A 16211-nucleotide genomic window follows, 5' to 3' on the forward strand; every position below is an offset into this window, starting at 1 on the left:
TTTTCTAAAATGACGCAGAAGACATTACTATACAGATTACTATAAAGATGATTATATACTAATCACCACGTGGTATTTGTGTACGACTGCTAAATTATAACTAAATTTTTCCATCATGTTGTTTCGGTTTCAACAGTCGATGAGTGTGAGGCACGAAAACACTGCAATATAATAGCTGATTCTACACTTTTTGTCATTACATCTCTTAAAACAAGCTAGCTTTAGGACTTTAGTGTCTTAAAACGACGAAGCAGCAATTATATTGCTGTCTCTTTATGACTCACTTGACCTGTAAAAAGTTGTTGAAACCGAAACCGAAATAACACGAAAAAAAATAACTGATTACAAATTATTGATTGGTCGTATGATACTACACCGTAGTTATCCATGTATGATAATGCCTTACACATAATTACAAAAAAGAAAACACGCACCAAAAAGTTATACTAGTTTTAAAAAAAAAAAACCGCGAGATTCGAATGCCGTAAAGCCCTGCCATTCAGAACTGCCATTCAGCTTGCTGTTGGGTTAGTCAGTGCAGTGTCAACTGTGGAAGCCACAACAGGGCATAACAATGAAAAACATGGATGAGAGTAGACGAGAGAAGATAAACACACGGATATGCGCATGTACGTGTTCTCTTCTTTCATGTGCATTTTCTGCAAAACTTTATCTACAAGCGCAGTAATCAGTGTCAGCAAAGTAATTTTCCTTTATTTTTTCGGTTTTCATCCCCATCTCCTCAAAATCTTTCAAAATTCATTATTCATTTTCCCAGATTCTTCAATCTTTATTTATGAACACTTTGAGCTAGGTCTGAGTCTTCGATCTGCACCAAACTCTGGCTAATCCCCCACCGTTGATATGCATGGAGGAAAAAAAAAACAGCTTATGGGTATGTGCCATTCCTTCAGGGAGAACAACTACAACAAATGGACCCATTGAAAAACGACATGTTGGAAGCCGCACGAAACCTTCCAAATTCGAGCAGTTTTGATAAGTTCAAATCTGTCGGTTTAATGAGATTTCATTACTTCTTATTTAGTTTTGTAAAGTTCCTAACAGCAGCCCATGCAGTCTTTGAAATCAAGCTAAGTTGAAATCAAGCTAAAGTAACTCTCAGGCAATAGCCAATATTATTTCGACATAGTGAAAGACTTGGCAAGTTAGTTGAAAAGAAGAATTTTTTCATGCTGACAGCTGCTTTGAAGTTTCATTAGTGGCCTTGGGGAAAAAAAGGTGCGATGTTTATGAAACGGTACTCGCCTACACGCAGCATTTTTTTTTTTTTTTATGGTAAGTTAGTGAGGTTTGTGCTCCCCACATATCATAGCTGGCACTCCCCAAACATATGTTTTCCAACACGAAGCCAGGCAGCTAATGTAAGACTTGTTTATTGTTCTCCAATTCCTCTAGTCAAGGCAGCGTTCAATCCATCCGTTACTGCCCTTGCTTGTCAGGCGCTGTCTCTGAATGCGAGTGCCGTCAGCGCCTTCTGGTGGCCACTGTACTCCCTCTTCACTTCTCCAGCAGCGACGCTCCAAAGTCTGGCCACAGTGTCCGATGAGGCTGCACACAAATCATGGACAAATGAACAGTGCACTGGGCTGAAGCCTAAGTAGAAGGAAAAAAAGATAAAGCAGCCATTAGGTTGTTCGTGTTCGGTACAGTCATGCCTAAAAGCACATGAGCAACTACTGCAGCTCTCAACGGGTGCTTTTCTGGTGCTCCTGACATGTTGAAGCCAGTCTGTGGAGCTCCGGAGCACTGTACAGTGGAATCTCGATGCATAGTGATGGTTCAACAGCGCAAACACACACAGACCAAGAAGGAGACAAGACACACACAGCGCTGAACACAGCTATAAGCGGAGAAAGAACCACTGGGTTGGACAAGTCCAAATTATAACACATAAAAGACGCCCATGTACAAGAAATAAACTGTAGAAGAACTGCAGATTGGGCTAGTTGGTGTAGATTCATAGTGATGGTTCAACAGCGCAAACACACACAGACCAAGAAGGAGACAAGACACACACAGCGCTGAACACAGCTATAAGCGGAGAAAGAACCGCTGGGTTGGACAAGTCCAAATTATAACACATAAAAGACGCCCATGTACAAGAAATAAACTGTAGAAGAACTGCAGATTGGGCTAGTTGGCGTAGATTCATAGTGATGGTTCAACAGCGCAAACACACACAGACCAAGAAGGAGACAAGACGCACACAGCGCTGAACACAGCTATAAGCGGAGAAAGAACCGCTGGGTTGGACAAGTCCAAATTATAACACATAAAAGACGCCCATGTACAAGAAATAAACTGTAGAAGAACTGCAGATTGGGCTAGTTGGTGTAGATTCATAGTGATGGTTCAACAGCGCAAACACACACAGACCAAGAAGGAGACAAGACACACACAGCGCTGAACACAGCTATAAGCGGAGAAAGAACCGCTGGGTTGGACAAGTCCAAATTATAACACATAAAAGACGCCCATGTACAAGAAATAAACTGTAGAAGAACTGCAGATTGGGCTAGTTGGTGTAGATTCATAGTGATGGTTCAACAGCGCAAACACACACAGACCAAGAAGGAGACAAGACACACACAGCGCTGAACACAGCTATAAGCGGAGAAAGAACCGCTGGGTTGGACAAGTCCAAATTATAACACATAAAAGACGCCCATGTACAAGAAATAAACTGTAGAAGAACTGCAGATTGGGCTAGTTGGTGTAGATTCATAGTGATGGTTCAACAGCGCAAACACACACAGACCAAGAAGGAGACAAGACACACACAGCGCTGAACACAGCTATAAGCGGAGAAAGAACCGCTGGGTTGGACAAGTCCAAATTATAACACATAAAAGACGCCCATGTACAAGAAATAAACTGTAGAAGAACTGCAGATTGGGCTAGTTGGTGTAGATTCATAGTGATGGTTCAACAGCGCAAACACACACAGACCAAGAAGGAGACAAGACACACACAGCGCTGAACACAGCTATAAGCGGAGAAAGAACCGCTGGGTTGGACAAGTCCAAATTATAACACATAAAAGACGCCCATGTACAAGAAATAAACTGTAGAAGAACTGCAGATTGGGCTAGTTGGTGTAGATTCATAGTGATGGTTCAACAGCGCAAACACACACAGACCAAGAAGGAGACAAGACACACACAGCGCTGAACACAGCTATAAGCGGAGAAAGAACCGCTGGGTTGGACAAGTCCAAATTATAACACATAAAAGACGCCCATGTACAAGAAATAAACTGTAGAAGAACTGCAGATTGGGCTAGTTGGTGTAGATTCATAGTGATGGTTCAACAGCGCAAACACACACAGACCAAGAAGGAGACAAGACACACACAGCGCTGAACACAGCTATAAGCGGAGAAAGAACCGCTGGGTTGGACAAGTCCAAATTATAACACATAAAAGACGCCCATGTACAAGAAATAAACTGTAGAAGAACTGCAGATTGGGCTAGTTGGTGTAGATTCATAGTGATGGTTCAACAGCGCAAACACACACAGACCAAGAAGGAGACAAGACACACACAGCGCTGAACACAGCTATAAGCGGAGAAAGAACCGCTGGGTTGGACAAGTCCAAATTATAACACATAAAAGACGCCCATATACAAGAAATAAACTGTAGAAGAACTGCAGATTGGGCTAGTTGGTGTAGATTCATAGTGATGGTTCAACAGCGCAAACACACACAGACCAAGAAGGAGACAAGACACACACAGCGCTTTGTATGTCTTGTCTCCTTCTTGGTCTGTGTGTGTTTGCGCTGTTGAACCATCCCTATGAATCTACACCAACTAGCCCAATCTGCAGTTCTTCTACAGTTTATTTCTTGTATATGGGCGTCTTTTATGTGTTATAATTTGGACTTGTCCAACCCAGCGGTTCTTTCTCCGCTTATAGCTGTGTTCAGCGCTGTGTGTGTCTTGTCTCCTTCTTGGTCTGTGTGTGTTTGCGCTGTTGAACCATCACTATGAATCTACACCAACTAGCCCAATCTGCAGTTCTTCTACAGTTTATTTCTTGTACATGGGCGTCTTTTATGTGTTATAATTTGGACTTGTCCAACCCAGCGGTTCTTTCTCCGCTTATAGCTGTGTTCAGCGCTGTGTGTGTCTTGTCTCCTTCTTGGTCTGTGTGTGTTTGCGCTGTTGAACCATCACTATGAATCTACACCAACTAGCCCAATCTGCAGTTCTTCTACAGTTTATTTCTTGTACATGGGCGTCTTTTATGTGTTATAATTTGGACTTGTCCAACCCAGCGGTTCTTTCTCCGCTTATAGCTGTGTTCAGCGCTGTGTGTGTCTTGTCTCCTTCTTGGTCTGTGTGTGTTTGCGCTGTTGAACCATCACTATGAATCTACACCAACTAGCCCAATCTGCAGTTCTTCTACAGTTTATTTCTTGTACATGGGCGTCTTTTATGTGTTATAATTTGGACTTGTCCAACCCAGCGGTTCTTTCTCCGCTTATAGCTGTGTTCAGCGCTGTGTGTGTCTTGTCTCCTTCTTGGTCTGTGTGTGTTTGCGCTGTTGAACCATCACTATGAATCTACACCAACTAGCCCAATCTGCAGTTCTTCTACAGTTTATTTCTTGTACATGGGCGTCTTTTATGTGTTATAATTTGGACTTGTCCAACCCAGCGGTTCTTTCTCCGCTTATAGCTGTGTTCAGCGCTGTGTGTGTCTTGTCTCCTTCTTGGTCTGTGTGTGTTTGCGCTGTTGAACCATCACTATGAATCTACACCAACTAGCCCAATCTGCAGTTCTTCTACAGTTTATTTCTTGTACATGGGCGTCTTTTATGTGTTATAATTTGGACTTGTCCAACCCAGCGGTTCTTTCTCCGCTTATAGCTGTGTTCAGCGCTGTGTGTGTCTTGTCTCCTTCTTGGTCTGTGTGTGTTTGCGCTGTTGAACCATCACTATGAATCTACACCAACTAGCCCAATCTGCAGTTCTTCTACAGTTTATTTCTTGTACATGGGCGTCTTTTATGTGTTATAATTTGGACTTGTCCAACCCAGCGGTTCTTTCTCCGCTTATAGCTGTGTTCAGCGCTGTGTGTGTCTTGTCTCCTTCTTGGTCTGTGTGTGTTTGCGCTGTTGAACCATCACTATGAATCTACACCAACTAGCCCAATCTGCAGTTCTTCTACAGTTTATTTCTTGTACATGGGCGTCTTTTATGTGTTATAATTTGGACTTGTCCAACCCAGCGGTTCTTTCTCCGCTTATAGCTGTGTTCAGCGCTGTGTGTGTCTTGTCTCCTTCTTGGTCTGTGTGTGTTTGCGCTGTTGAACCATCACTATGAATCTACACCAACTAGCCCAATCTGCAGTTCTTCTACAGTTTATTTCTTGTACATGGGCGTCTTTTATGTGTTATAATTTGGACTTGTCCAACCCAGCGGTTCTTTCTCCGCTTATAGCTGTGTTCAGCGCTGTGTGTGTCTTGTCTCCTTCTTGGTCTGTGTGTGTTTGCGCTGTTGAACCATCACTATGAATCTACACCAACTAGCCCAATCTGCAGTTCTTCTACAGTTTATTTCTTGTACATGGGCGTCTTTTATGTGTTATAATTTGGACTTGTCCAACCCAGCGGTTCTTTCTCCGCTTATAGCTGTGTTCAGCGCTGTGTGTGTCTTGTCTCCTTCTTGGTCTGTGTGTGTTTGCGCTGTTGAACCATCACTATGAATCTACACCAACTAGCCCAATCTGCAGTTCTTCTACAGTTTATTTCTTGTACATGGGCGTCTTTTATGTGTTATAATTTGGACTTGTCCAACCCAGTGGTTCTTTCTCCGCTTATAGCTGTGTTCAGCGCTGTGTGTGTCTTGTCTCCTTCTTGGTCTGTGTGTGTTTGCGCTGTTGAACCATCACTATGAATCTACACCAACTAGCCCAATCTGCAGTTCTTCTACAGTTTATTTCTTGTACATGGGCGTCTTTTATGTGTTATAATTTGGACTTGTCCAACCCAGCGGTTCTTTCTCCGCTTATAGCTGTGTTCAGCGCTGTGTGTGTCTTGTCTCCTTCTTGGTCTGTGTGTGTTTGCGCTGTTGAACCATCACTATGAATCTACACCAACTAGCCCAATCTGCTGTTCTTCTACAGTTTGAATCTCGATGATATGAACCTCAAGTGTTGCAAAATATATTTGTACTCTCTGAAATTCGAGTCATCCAAAAAAGAACAAAATCTGGCAATGTATTTAAGGCCGTGCAACCGATCGCTGCTCATGCTGCATACTGCGCGATTGGCGACTGTGACGTCAGCCAAGTGCGGGGAGCACTTGGTGCTCAAGAGTGCAGATGCGGCTTACACGTTCATATCACCATAGTGGCACAGGAGAGTTTTTGGAACATACGAAATTCTGCACGCTGTACATAATACACCCTGGCCAGGGATGCCCACGCATTGTTATCATCCTCAAATTTGCATCAGCAGTGATCATACCATTAAGATTCTACTCTACAGAGCTTGGCAAAGATATTTCAGCCATCATCAAATGCATTTTTTCTACCACAGTTTTTGTTTTCAGCACCATTTAGTTGTTTTCCCTTGTTTACTTGGTACTGCTGCAACTTTTCACGACCCTTGGTTTTGAAAACATATATGCACTCCACAGTGGCACTTCCTTGTCCAATTGACTAGATGTGCATGCCAGGATTTATTTGGGAGGGGGGGGGGGGGGGGGGGGATTCTGTGGACTTGCCAAGGTAAAGTGCTTCCACAAAAAATGACCAATCCTGCAGTTGCTCTTCTAACCTCTCTCTCTCTTTTTCACTGCACTTTTCACTGCACCAAACCCACAAAGATAAACTTTGTGCACGTGTTTCTAGTTATTTTTAGCTTTAGTTTAAATCTGCGCCAATAAGGCTGCTTTCAACCAAATGAAACGATTGCTTTATGATTCCAAGTTAGCAAAGGTGTATTTTTTTTTACTGAAAGAACAAGTAACAAAAATTTAAACGCTTCAGAAGCAATACTGTTTCAGTTCAGAGAAAGTTCTTTGATGCCAGATGGCAAGCTCATCAACTAGCGTTGCTAAAGCAGATGACTGAAACCAGTCACAACACTGCAAGCTAATGACTGCAACTTGTTTTTCTCAGACATTCTCCTAAAGAGCATGCTCTCGTTAAATACGGTATCGGGCTGTATTTAAAAAACAGACAAGCTGACTTCCATGGAACTCAAAAGGTCTGAAGTAATTCAGAAGCTCTTTCTTACTTCCTTGTTTTTCTGGAAAAATACCTCAGTGGTCAACACAAGGATGTACTAAACTTCCAGCAAATATTTCCCAACTCCAAGGTCCTCGGCCATTAGTACTGCACGTCAGCCCATGTAGACTGCAATTAAGGTGACTCGGAAGCTTACAGGTGTGGTATAGCAACATAATGCTGACGAAAGCTTAGTTTACGCAATTAGGTGCAGTTATGAGCAAGGCCTGCACCATCAATGTAGGCAGAATGCCAATGCAGAAACTATTGCACAGAGATTAGTACTGGACATATTGAATAGGCATGATTCACTTTACGTACTAGCAAAAAGTGAGAGCTGTGGGAAACCAAAGGGTCTAACGTTCACCTCAAAATTCCTGCACAAGCTGCACGTGAGTGGCGGCGCTTACAAGCTCTTTGCAGCTCTGAATTAAGAGCCACAGGGCAAACACAAACAATGCATCTGAGCTCTGCTAGGCTGACCATTTCTTCCTGCTCACCAGTAATGAGGAACTGTGCATCGTAGCTGAAGGCAACGTCCCAGACCCATCGCTGGTTGGCATTGGTCATCTTGGACATGGGCAGGGTGTCGGCCAGATTCCAGGCCCGGGTGCTCGTTGACGACTGCGAAGAGCTCCGCCGGACTAGCCGCTCGGGGGGTCCACTGTCCTCACCAGAGGCCAGCAGGTCCGACACCTTCCAGATGCACGCCGTTGCGTCAGCCGACGAAGTCGCCAATAGCCTGCCATCAACGAAGATTCAAATAGCCGCAACAGTCTCAACCGTGAAGCACTGTGGGGTGGCTATAAAATGTAACAAAGATGAAATACGTACTACAGGAATCAGAGAACAGGTCGTTCTAGCAAGCCATAAACAAATAACTAGACTAATTATGATGTGGCAACTTGTAAGACAACAAGGTGGTTCCTGGATACAGCCCTTGTCAAAAATGTACCAGCTACTGAGTGTGCTTCTAGGCCAGGAAGTGCGGCTTGCTCTGCATCATCAGTTCTCCATATCTCTTGGTGGCGAGGAGAACCATTACCATTTGAAGCCCCACTGACACAGCTTTCAGAAGAAAACTCTGTGGCCTGTGCATCTTTGACGAAGGCTTTAAATTGCTCACAGGACCACCCCAGCTTTTCCAGTCCACTGCTTTCTGAGAAACCAAAATTAAAATAAAAACGTACAGATACAATTCAGGTAGCAAACATTAGGTAGCAGGTAGCAAACTGTTAACATTAAGTCTAAGCACCATGCATACCAGGTGGTGCGTGCACATTAATAAGAAGTGAGCTTTCAAACAACACACAAAGCCAGGCGTTAAGCCACAACTATTTCACCACTTCACGTGCCATTCACTCTATGCATGTCTCTACCTATTATCAGCTCGCATCACTGCACATATTGCGTAGCCTTAGCGTAGTGGTCTTTGGTTGTCCACTAGGTTCAATGGACTGCAATTTCAACAAACTAAATAAAAGTAGACATCAAACGAATAATGGCAATATATGCCAGCACTACTGGAATAGCTATACGAAGTTTGTACTATGTTACTAAAGACACCACACTTCTAATAAAAAACACCCCAGATCACACTGATGCAAAAAGAGTTGTGTAATACAAGATAGACCTCAGTTTAGTTGGTCATGGCACTATGTTATTGAAGATCCCACACTTGTAATAGAAAACACCCTAGATCACACTGATGCAGAAAGAGTTGTGTAATACAAGATAGACCTCAGTTTAGTTGGTCATAGTACAAAGTGCAAAACTGACATATTTTTTTCCACACAGGAATGCACAAGAAAGGACAGTTACAAACACTGATATGGAGATCAGCTGTCAAAAGTCAATGGAATGTGACTTTGGTGAAGAATTTAACACCTCTGAATCCAGGGCCCAATCCTTGAGCTATACTGGCACAATATGCAATTTTATTTCTTAGATATACCAGCAAGCTACACAGACACAGATAATATTCACTGTAATCGCTAAATGCATAACTAAGACTCAGTTTGCGGACATACAAAGCTGCGGCCGCTTCCCATAACATAGAGGAGACTACTGTACTAGTACATCTCCTTAGTTAAAACTCCCAGTGTAGTATTGAATAAATTGCCCAACAACCCAGAAAATTTCCCAACGCAGACAGGTCTTAAATGGTAGCACTTTGCACTTAAGTTCGTTAAATAACACGCATTTCATCAAAGCCATGCACATTAAAGTTACGGATAACATTAAACAAGCCACACCAAGAAATCCCCCCCCCCCCCTCTCCAAATGGCACAACTGCCAGTCATAATACCGGCCTCGCCAAATGCTCCCTCCACCCCCCACTCCATTTCTTTTCTAGAACATAAATGTCCCCATCAGTAATTTCCGATAGTAACCATGGAAAACCGAGCACTACTGCGTCTCATTGACAGCTGGTGTGCGCCCTGTCAGGGGACAACTCACTCGGAGTCGAAGCTGAAGCGGCACTTGAGGCCGTAGCGCTTGTGGGCCGCAAACTTCAGCAGCCGCTCGGGGGTTGATATCTGGCTGTCGCTTCCGTTGCCCAACAGGAACAGGTAGCACATGCCCTGGTGGTGAAAAAGAGAGGGCATGGAAAGGGCAAGGAGAGACGCATAGAGTGAACGCTTCTGATGCTTTGCAAACACCTGGCTTTATTGAGAACACGAGTCGCCCTTTGTGTCTGCAAAACGAACAACTGACGTAGCTCGAAGTGAAACTGTCAAGCGGTTTTGCCTCCCTGCAAAGAGGGTAGGCATATTCCCACACTGTGGATGTCGAAACTGTGCCTTGAATCTCGTAAAACTGCAACTTGTGTGCATCAGCAGCTCATATCAGGTGGCGGCCCCAAGTGGCAAGAAGCTGAAACAACTGTCCAAATTTCACCTGGATGCTACCAGATGGCAGTGCCTCTCCACAGTGCAAAGCAATGGTTAACAAGCAAGTCATATCAGCACGCACATTTCAGCATGTTCAAATGTTCAATGTTACATCCACATAGCAAAAAAAAATGGACTGCAACACCGTTGTCTGTGCACTGCATGCACATTTCTACCAAAACACCACCTGGAGAATGCAATGCCCGGTATGTCTCGCGTGCTACTTCTCCGATCGATCGCTGTCATCTCAGCTCATTATTTACTTCACTGAAGGGAAACGATTCAAACATGCAGTCACAAGCACCATACACACCGACTTGGAATTCACTGACATGTTTTGCTGCGACACCAGAAAAGCTAATAAAAAGAAAAAAAAAAGGACAGCTTGCCTTGTTATCGATGGCAGCCATGTATTGGCCACTGGGGTCAATGTCCAGGTGCTGCACTGACACATCCAGGTCCAGTGTCTGTTTGGAAGGGACAGAGAAAGAAAAGACAGATCGGTCCGACAAAAACCATCAGATAAACCTCTCATGACAAGTTCAAGGTGCATGACCGGCTGTAAAGCATGTTGTACGGCCAATTAATCCTCTCTTTAGCCAGCTGCGGCCACCCTATCCCCACAAACTTCTTAATCTCATCTGCCCACCTAACTTTCTGCCGCTTTGCTACTACGCTTGCCTTCTCTTGGAATCCACTCCGTTAACCTTAACGACCATCGGTTATCTAGCCTCCGCGTTACATTCCCTGCCCACTCCTTCTTGATTTTCGAGGATGTCGTCAAACCGTATTCGATCGCTCACCCACTCTGCCCTCTTCCCGGCTCTTAACGTAACACCTATCATTTCCCTTTTCATAGCTCACTGTGTTGTCCTCAATTCAAGATGAACCTTTTTCATTAATCTCCACATTTCTGCCCCATAAGTTAATGCCGGTAACACTTTTTCTCTTGACAGATATTGGTAAACTGCCAATATCCATGTGTAATGACTGCTGAAATGAAACATTTGTGTACCTTCAACATGTCATAACAGAAATAGTACAGCCATAAAATCGGAGAGTTTCTGTTTGGTGACCATTGTAGAATGTTTGCTGTCTCGCGGCACATGTTAAGAGAGCAGTATTTTTCGCAATATGTTAACATTATTTCCTAGGGGGAGGCGATGTTGTGTGGTGCCCCCTTTGGTCGACACACAATTCAGGGGACCTTTTAGCGCCACTTAGCTGATTTGTAAATGTGATCAAATAACAATGACGTTGGGGCGTGGGACCTTCATGATTCATGATTTGAGAAATGCCAAATGTGCTTCACCCAATTCTTATTCTTATTATTTAACTATCGTGATCAAGATCTGTGGTCATTACCAGCCCTAAACACACGTGTTCCCTTAACACTTCCAGTGCCTCGCTGCCAATTGTAAACTGTTGTTCCATATTCCGAGACAAGATGGCAGGTTTAGCAAAAATTGCATTAGTACCATGCCACCGGCAACGTTGCAGCAATCAACGTCCACTGAGCGGATTCTTTCACAAGAGAAACCATGTAGCATAACTGCTGCCTTTACAGACAGCAGCTGCCTGCAACCCCACAAACTGACATGCATGCCTCCCAGGCCAAAGCGCCCCGTGGACGACGATCGATGCCAACGTACGAGCTGCTCGTTGTGGCTCGTCCTGGGGTCCCAGATGTATACGCTGCCGCTCTGGTCGCCAATGAACAGCTCACACTGGTTGGGGTGGAGGCAGGCACAGTTGACGGGCGCGTTGGTCTCAAACACACGCTGGCCAGTCTGCACCCTCGACCTGATGCGGAGGACACAGGGTGTCACCTTTAGCACACGAGACAGAGTCCAGGGCAAGAGTTCCGACTGCGTTGGGATGGCAAAATGAAACAATTCCATTTTGATTCTATTCTTTTAGTGCAATAACATTAAAAGCCTCGTGGCGCAGGAAATCCGACATCGGCGTGTGCAAAAAATCACAGGCATGGCTCTTGCAGGTGGTCCCCAGAGCAACCTAGAAGGAAGGCGGGTAACTTGGGTCACGTGACCTCACGGCATCATCACAGCCTGCCCACCGGAGAGTGAGAAAACTGGGCCACACAAGCCCTACCGCTGGGAGCACCTGCCATCGCACAGCAGTGGCGCATCGCTTAACCTGTGCACCACTGCGCCAAGAGGGGCATGAGGACTCCCAGGGATCTATGAATGTAAAGTATAGAACGACCTCCGGCATTGTGGGAATTAACCCCTTACGCTATCGCGTCATACCCTTAAAGGGGCTGCGAAACACTGCTTGGGGGGATACCGGCTATACTTCAGGTGGATTCTTCATGTCACACACACGCTGACTTAAAAAGAATTACAGGAATCGATGCACAGGAACGGGAGTTATTCAATCAGGAAATTTCAAAATACAAGCAAACAGAACACTGCCCTCAACTCGATTTTGTCGGGGCTTCCCACTCCTATTTCACTCTCCCAATGAAGGCACCTGGCGCAACCAATCAAAACAGCCTGCCAGAGCACGTCACGGAAGTTTGCCCTCCACGGTTGCCTGCTCTCTGTAACTCGTTCTTGCTGAGACTGGCAGCGTCGTTTCCATGCCAGAGCCTCTGGTGGTGTATTTTTATTTTACTTACTTTGCAGGGCTTTTATCTAAGACAAACAAGTTGTTTTTGTTGATCTAATATAAAAAGCAGACAGGTGACAAAATGTTTCTCTATTTATTCACACAATTTGCAGTATATTTACTGTTTGGACAATCATCAAGCTCGCGCCAGGTGATGTCATATCTGCTGCTGAAACCCGCCACTGTGTGGGGACACCATCAGAGCCATTAATTTGTTTTTGGGAGGACATTAAATACTAAAAAACGGAATATACGTGGTATTACCGACGCTAATAGCACCACTGTAACCTACTATATGCGATCAACAGGCAGAATAGTCGGAGCTAAAGGCGGAGCTAAAGTGTCTCCTTACTAGTTCCCTATCACTTCCCACTATTCACAGAATCACACTGAACATTTCATCATATACACTGTCAGCCATTATACCACGCCCACTGCATAGCAGTAACACATGCCCATGGAAGAACTGTGTTCCTGTTTCACCAGCTGCAGACAAGACAGAAGCAAGTCTCCATTACCTTCGCACATTTTTGCACGCAACAAGTAGCAGCATCTACTTCAGGACCTGGGCATAACTGCTTCCGCTGCTATGCTTAGTGAAGGAATAAGGCCATTCATCTGCTGTGTTACCTTAAGTCCCAGATGCGGGCTGAGAAGTCTTCGCCGCCCGAGTACATCCACAGACCATCCTCGTGAAAGCCCAGGGCAGTGACGTTCTTGCCCAGTCCCTCATAGTTGATCACTGGGTTTGTGTTTGTCGAGTTGATGTCATAGGTGCGAATGTGCTGGTAGCCTGGAACCACCACAAAGGAAGGATGCCCTTCCCATTACATTTGATCTATTGGTAGGGCTACATCGAGAATAATGCAGTGTTACTGCCTACTGCAACTTACTATATTAACATTACTATTGACCTAAGTGCTCTCTTCCATTAAGTTTACAAGTTATCAGGTGCACTGAGCTGTGCTCTGTGCAACCAGTATATAAAAGTCTTTTTCATAATGTATTGTTTTCATAAAGCTGCATGAGTAACTAAAATGAAACTAAAGAACTTTGAAAGCTGAAGATTTCCAGAATCCTGTCTTACAACCAGTGGAGGGCCTCAATCAAAACTCTCTCCCTGGTAGCAACTTAAGTCTGCAGTGAAGCTCCGCCCACATTCAGCCTCCACACACAGAATTCCTCCACAACATAAAAGTAGTGCATTGTTAAAACACTTCTTGTTATACACTCTAGAATTTTGATACCTGACTTGTTTAATAAAGTCAAACATTAAAAAGCTGATTTTGTTTACGGTTGTGATTGGCTAGCGGAGTAATGCAGGACACCCCGGACCATGGCCCATATATAGCTGCAAACTTCTTTCACAAGCAGCATAACTCATTCATACTGGTACAGCTAGGATACTAACAAATGAAAACCGTTCTTTTTTTGTGCTTCGTATATCTGAAGGTGACCCAAACTAAAGCTTCCCAAGTGCTAAGATTTGGGCTAGTTTTTATGGCATGACATGGGCGAAAAAGTGCACAAGGGTTGTGTATAAAAGCTGTGTATAAGTACCTTTGATGAATGATAACTGCTACATTGCACAATCGAAAAAACGTTCGAATGAAAAGTCAAGAGAGTATAAAATGTCTGAAGCACAGGAACGAAGAAACAATGGACACCACAGCGCTGTGGTGTCCGTCTTTTCTTTGTTCCTGTCTTTCACTGTCACAACTGAAGCCGTTCGCCTGAGTTTCAGAGACGTGACTTGCTTTTTGGGTGCAAAAACCAAATGACGCAACAAATCATAGAAGCAGAAAAAACAGCACAAACAAGTGAAAATTTTTTGACCACTATTTCAATACTGTTCTCCAAAAATAAAAATTTAGCTCATTTTTTCTTGACGCAATGAGCGCTCGATAAGAACAGACACGTCATTTACTGCACAACTTAGCAAAGTCATCAGTGAGCATGCACACAGAAACCTTGACGGTATAAAATCCTCACATGATGAATAACAGTTGGAAGCGAGAGCACTGTGTATTAATCTTTTTTAGCTCTTTTAAGCCCATGTTAGAGTTTCCTCTTAAGGAACTGTTACATGAACTGATAGGAAGGACAACAACTAGCGATCACAGACTGAAAAAGTACAGTTAGATCTTGAGGATTCGTTGCAGATTCATGAAATTATCACATAGAGCCCAACATGATCAAACTTACAGAGGTGAGATGCACGATACATGGGGCTTATGCTTCTGGTCGATGCTTGAGTGTATGCAATACTGCAGCTGAAACTGATGGCTTCAGGCACTTTCGATGCTCATAGTGAATTCGCATAAGACCCCTCAAGGAGTTGTGAGCCACACTTAATGCAGTGCAGTTTGCACACCCTAAATATGTGTCCACTAAATGCTCCGCATAGAAGACCTGCTTCAATATTCTGTCCGGGCACTAGTGGGCCAAAGTTCCGGCAAAGGAACTTTAATGCAGCCTGTCTGCAGGCAATCTCTGAAAGATGTAAAGACTGGGACTGTGTCCCGCACCACAAAACATATGTATGTCTACAATGACACAATGTGGATTGCATACTTTACTGAATAAGCCTAATTAGAATTCCAAACACAACGATAAACAACCTCAACCGAGTTTATTTCAAATGGTGCGAGACTGGTTCTAGTTAGTATTTGCGAAAGATCGAAATGGTTGTTTTTGACAGAGCCCATTAGAGGATGTTAATTCGAAGGCAACCTACCTCCAGCAGCTATATGCTGGCGATCAGGCGTGATTTCAAGCACGTTGACTTGCTGAGAAAAAAAGGATTCAAGGACGACACAGAGCAATAACTTGAGCAACGCAGTATGACTACGGCACACACATTCATGGAACCAGCTGGTAGAATTTCGATGGAGGCGAAATTCTAGAGGCCCGTGTACTGTGTGATGTCAGTGCACGTTAAAGAACCCCAGGTGGTCAAAAATTCCGGGAGCCCTTCACTACGGCGTCCCTCATCGCCTGAGTCGCTTTGGGACGTCAAAAGCTGACGGTCAAATATCGCTGCATGGAAGAGCATGCAAAATAACGCTGTACAGAGCGACGTTTAAGCAAAAAAAAAAAAAGAGGAGAAAGACGCTCTTCAAAATGTGTGGATACAGAGTCGGCGTGTTGAAGCGTCCGCTGGCACAAGCCGCTGTGCGCTTGCCATAGACGAATGCTGTGGTCGTAGCCGCCCGTCGCCAATATAACCTGGTCGCCGGCGCCGTCGGCAAGCATATCTTTCATCCTGGCAAATCGGCTACAGCATATTCACGGTCATCGAGAAATAAATTCAAGCTTCCTGGGGCTGCTGAAGGTAAATAAACAGTCAAGTTTCGTCTGCCCTCAAAAACGATAACAGAATCGCAGTGAATACAATCCGAATTTCCCATTGGTTAGTTGCAGTGTA

At 44.3% G+C, this 16211-nt stretch overlaps 1 protein-coding gene across 1 annotated transcript; it reads right to left on the reverse strand.

Moving 5' to 3' along the window:
• Positions 1-1376: 1376 nt before the first annotated feature.
• On the reverse strand, positions 1377-16161 carry LOC149346964 (target of rapamycin complex subunit lst8-like). Its single transcript, XM_089586778.1, has 8 exons — positions 15920-16161; positions 15522-15573; positions 13415-13577; positions 11806-11956; positions 10543-10620; positions 9720-9844; positions 7760-8001; positions 1377-1569 (listed from the first exon to the last, which is right to left on the reverse strand). Exons 1-8 carry the CDS (start codon positions 16046-16048, stop codon positions 1457-1459), a joined length of 1053 nt encoding a protein of 350 aa, XP_089442904.1. The 5' UTR covers positions 16049-16161; the 3' UTR covers positions 1377-1456.
• Positions 16162-16211: the final 50 nt, after the last annotated feature.

Source organism: Amblyomma mixtum, chromosome 4 (assembly GCF_055824585.1).
Source record: "Amblyomma mixtum isolate Tamu chromosome 4, ASM5582458v1, whole genome shotgun sequence".
Classification (NCBI taxonomy): domain Eukaryota; kingdom Metazoa; phylum Arthropoda; class Arachnida; order Ixodida; family Ixodidae; genus Amblyomma; species Amblyomma mixtum.

Coding starts and splice junctions, on each gene's coding strand:
- LOC149346964 (XM_089586778.1), bottom strand. CDS start 16,048: ATGAAAGATATGCTTGCCGACGGCGCCGGCGACCAGGTTATATTGGCG. Junction 11,957..13,414: donor GCCCGCATCTGGGACTTAAG/GTAACACAGCAG, acceptor CCTCCGCATCAG/GTCGAGGGTGCAGACTGGCC. Junction 1,570..7,759: donor TGCACAGTTCCTCATTACTG/GTGAGCAGGAAG, acceptor ATTTGTGTGCAG/CCTCATCGGACACTGTGGCC.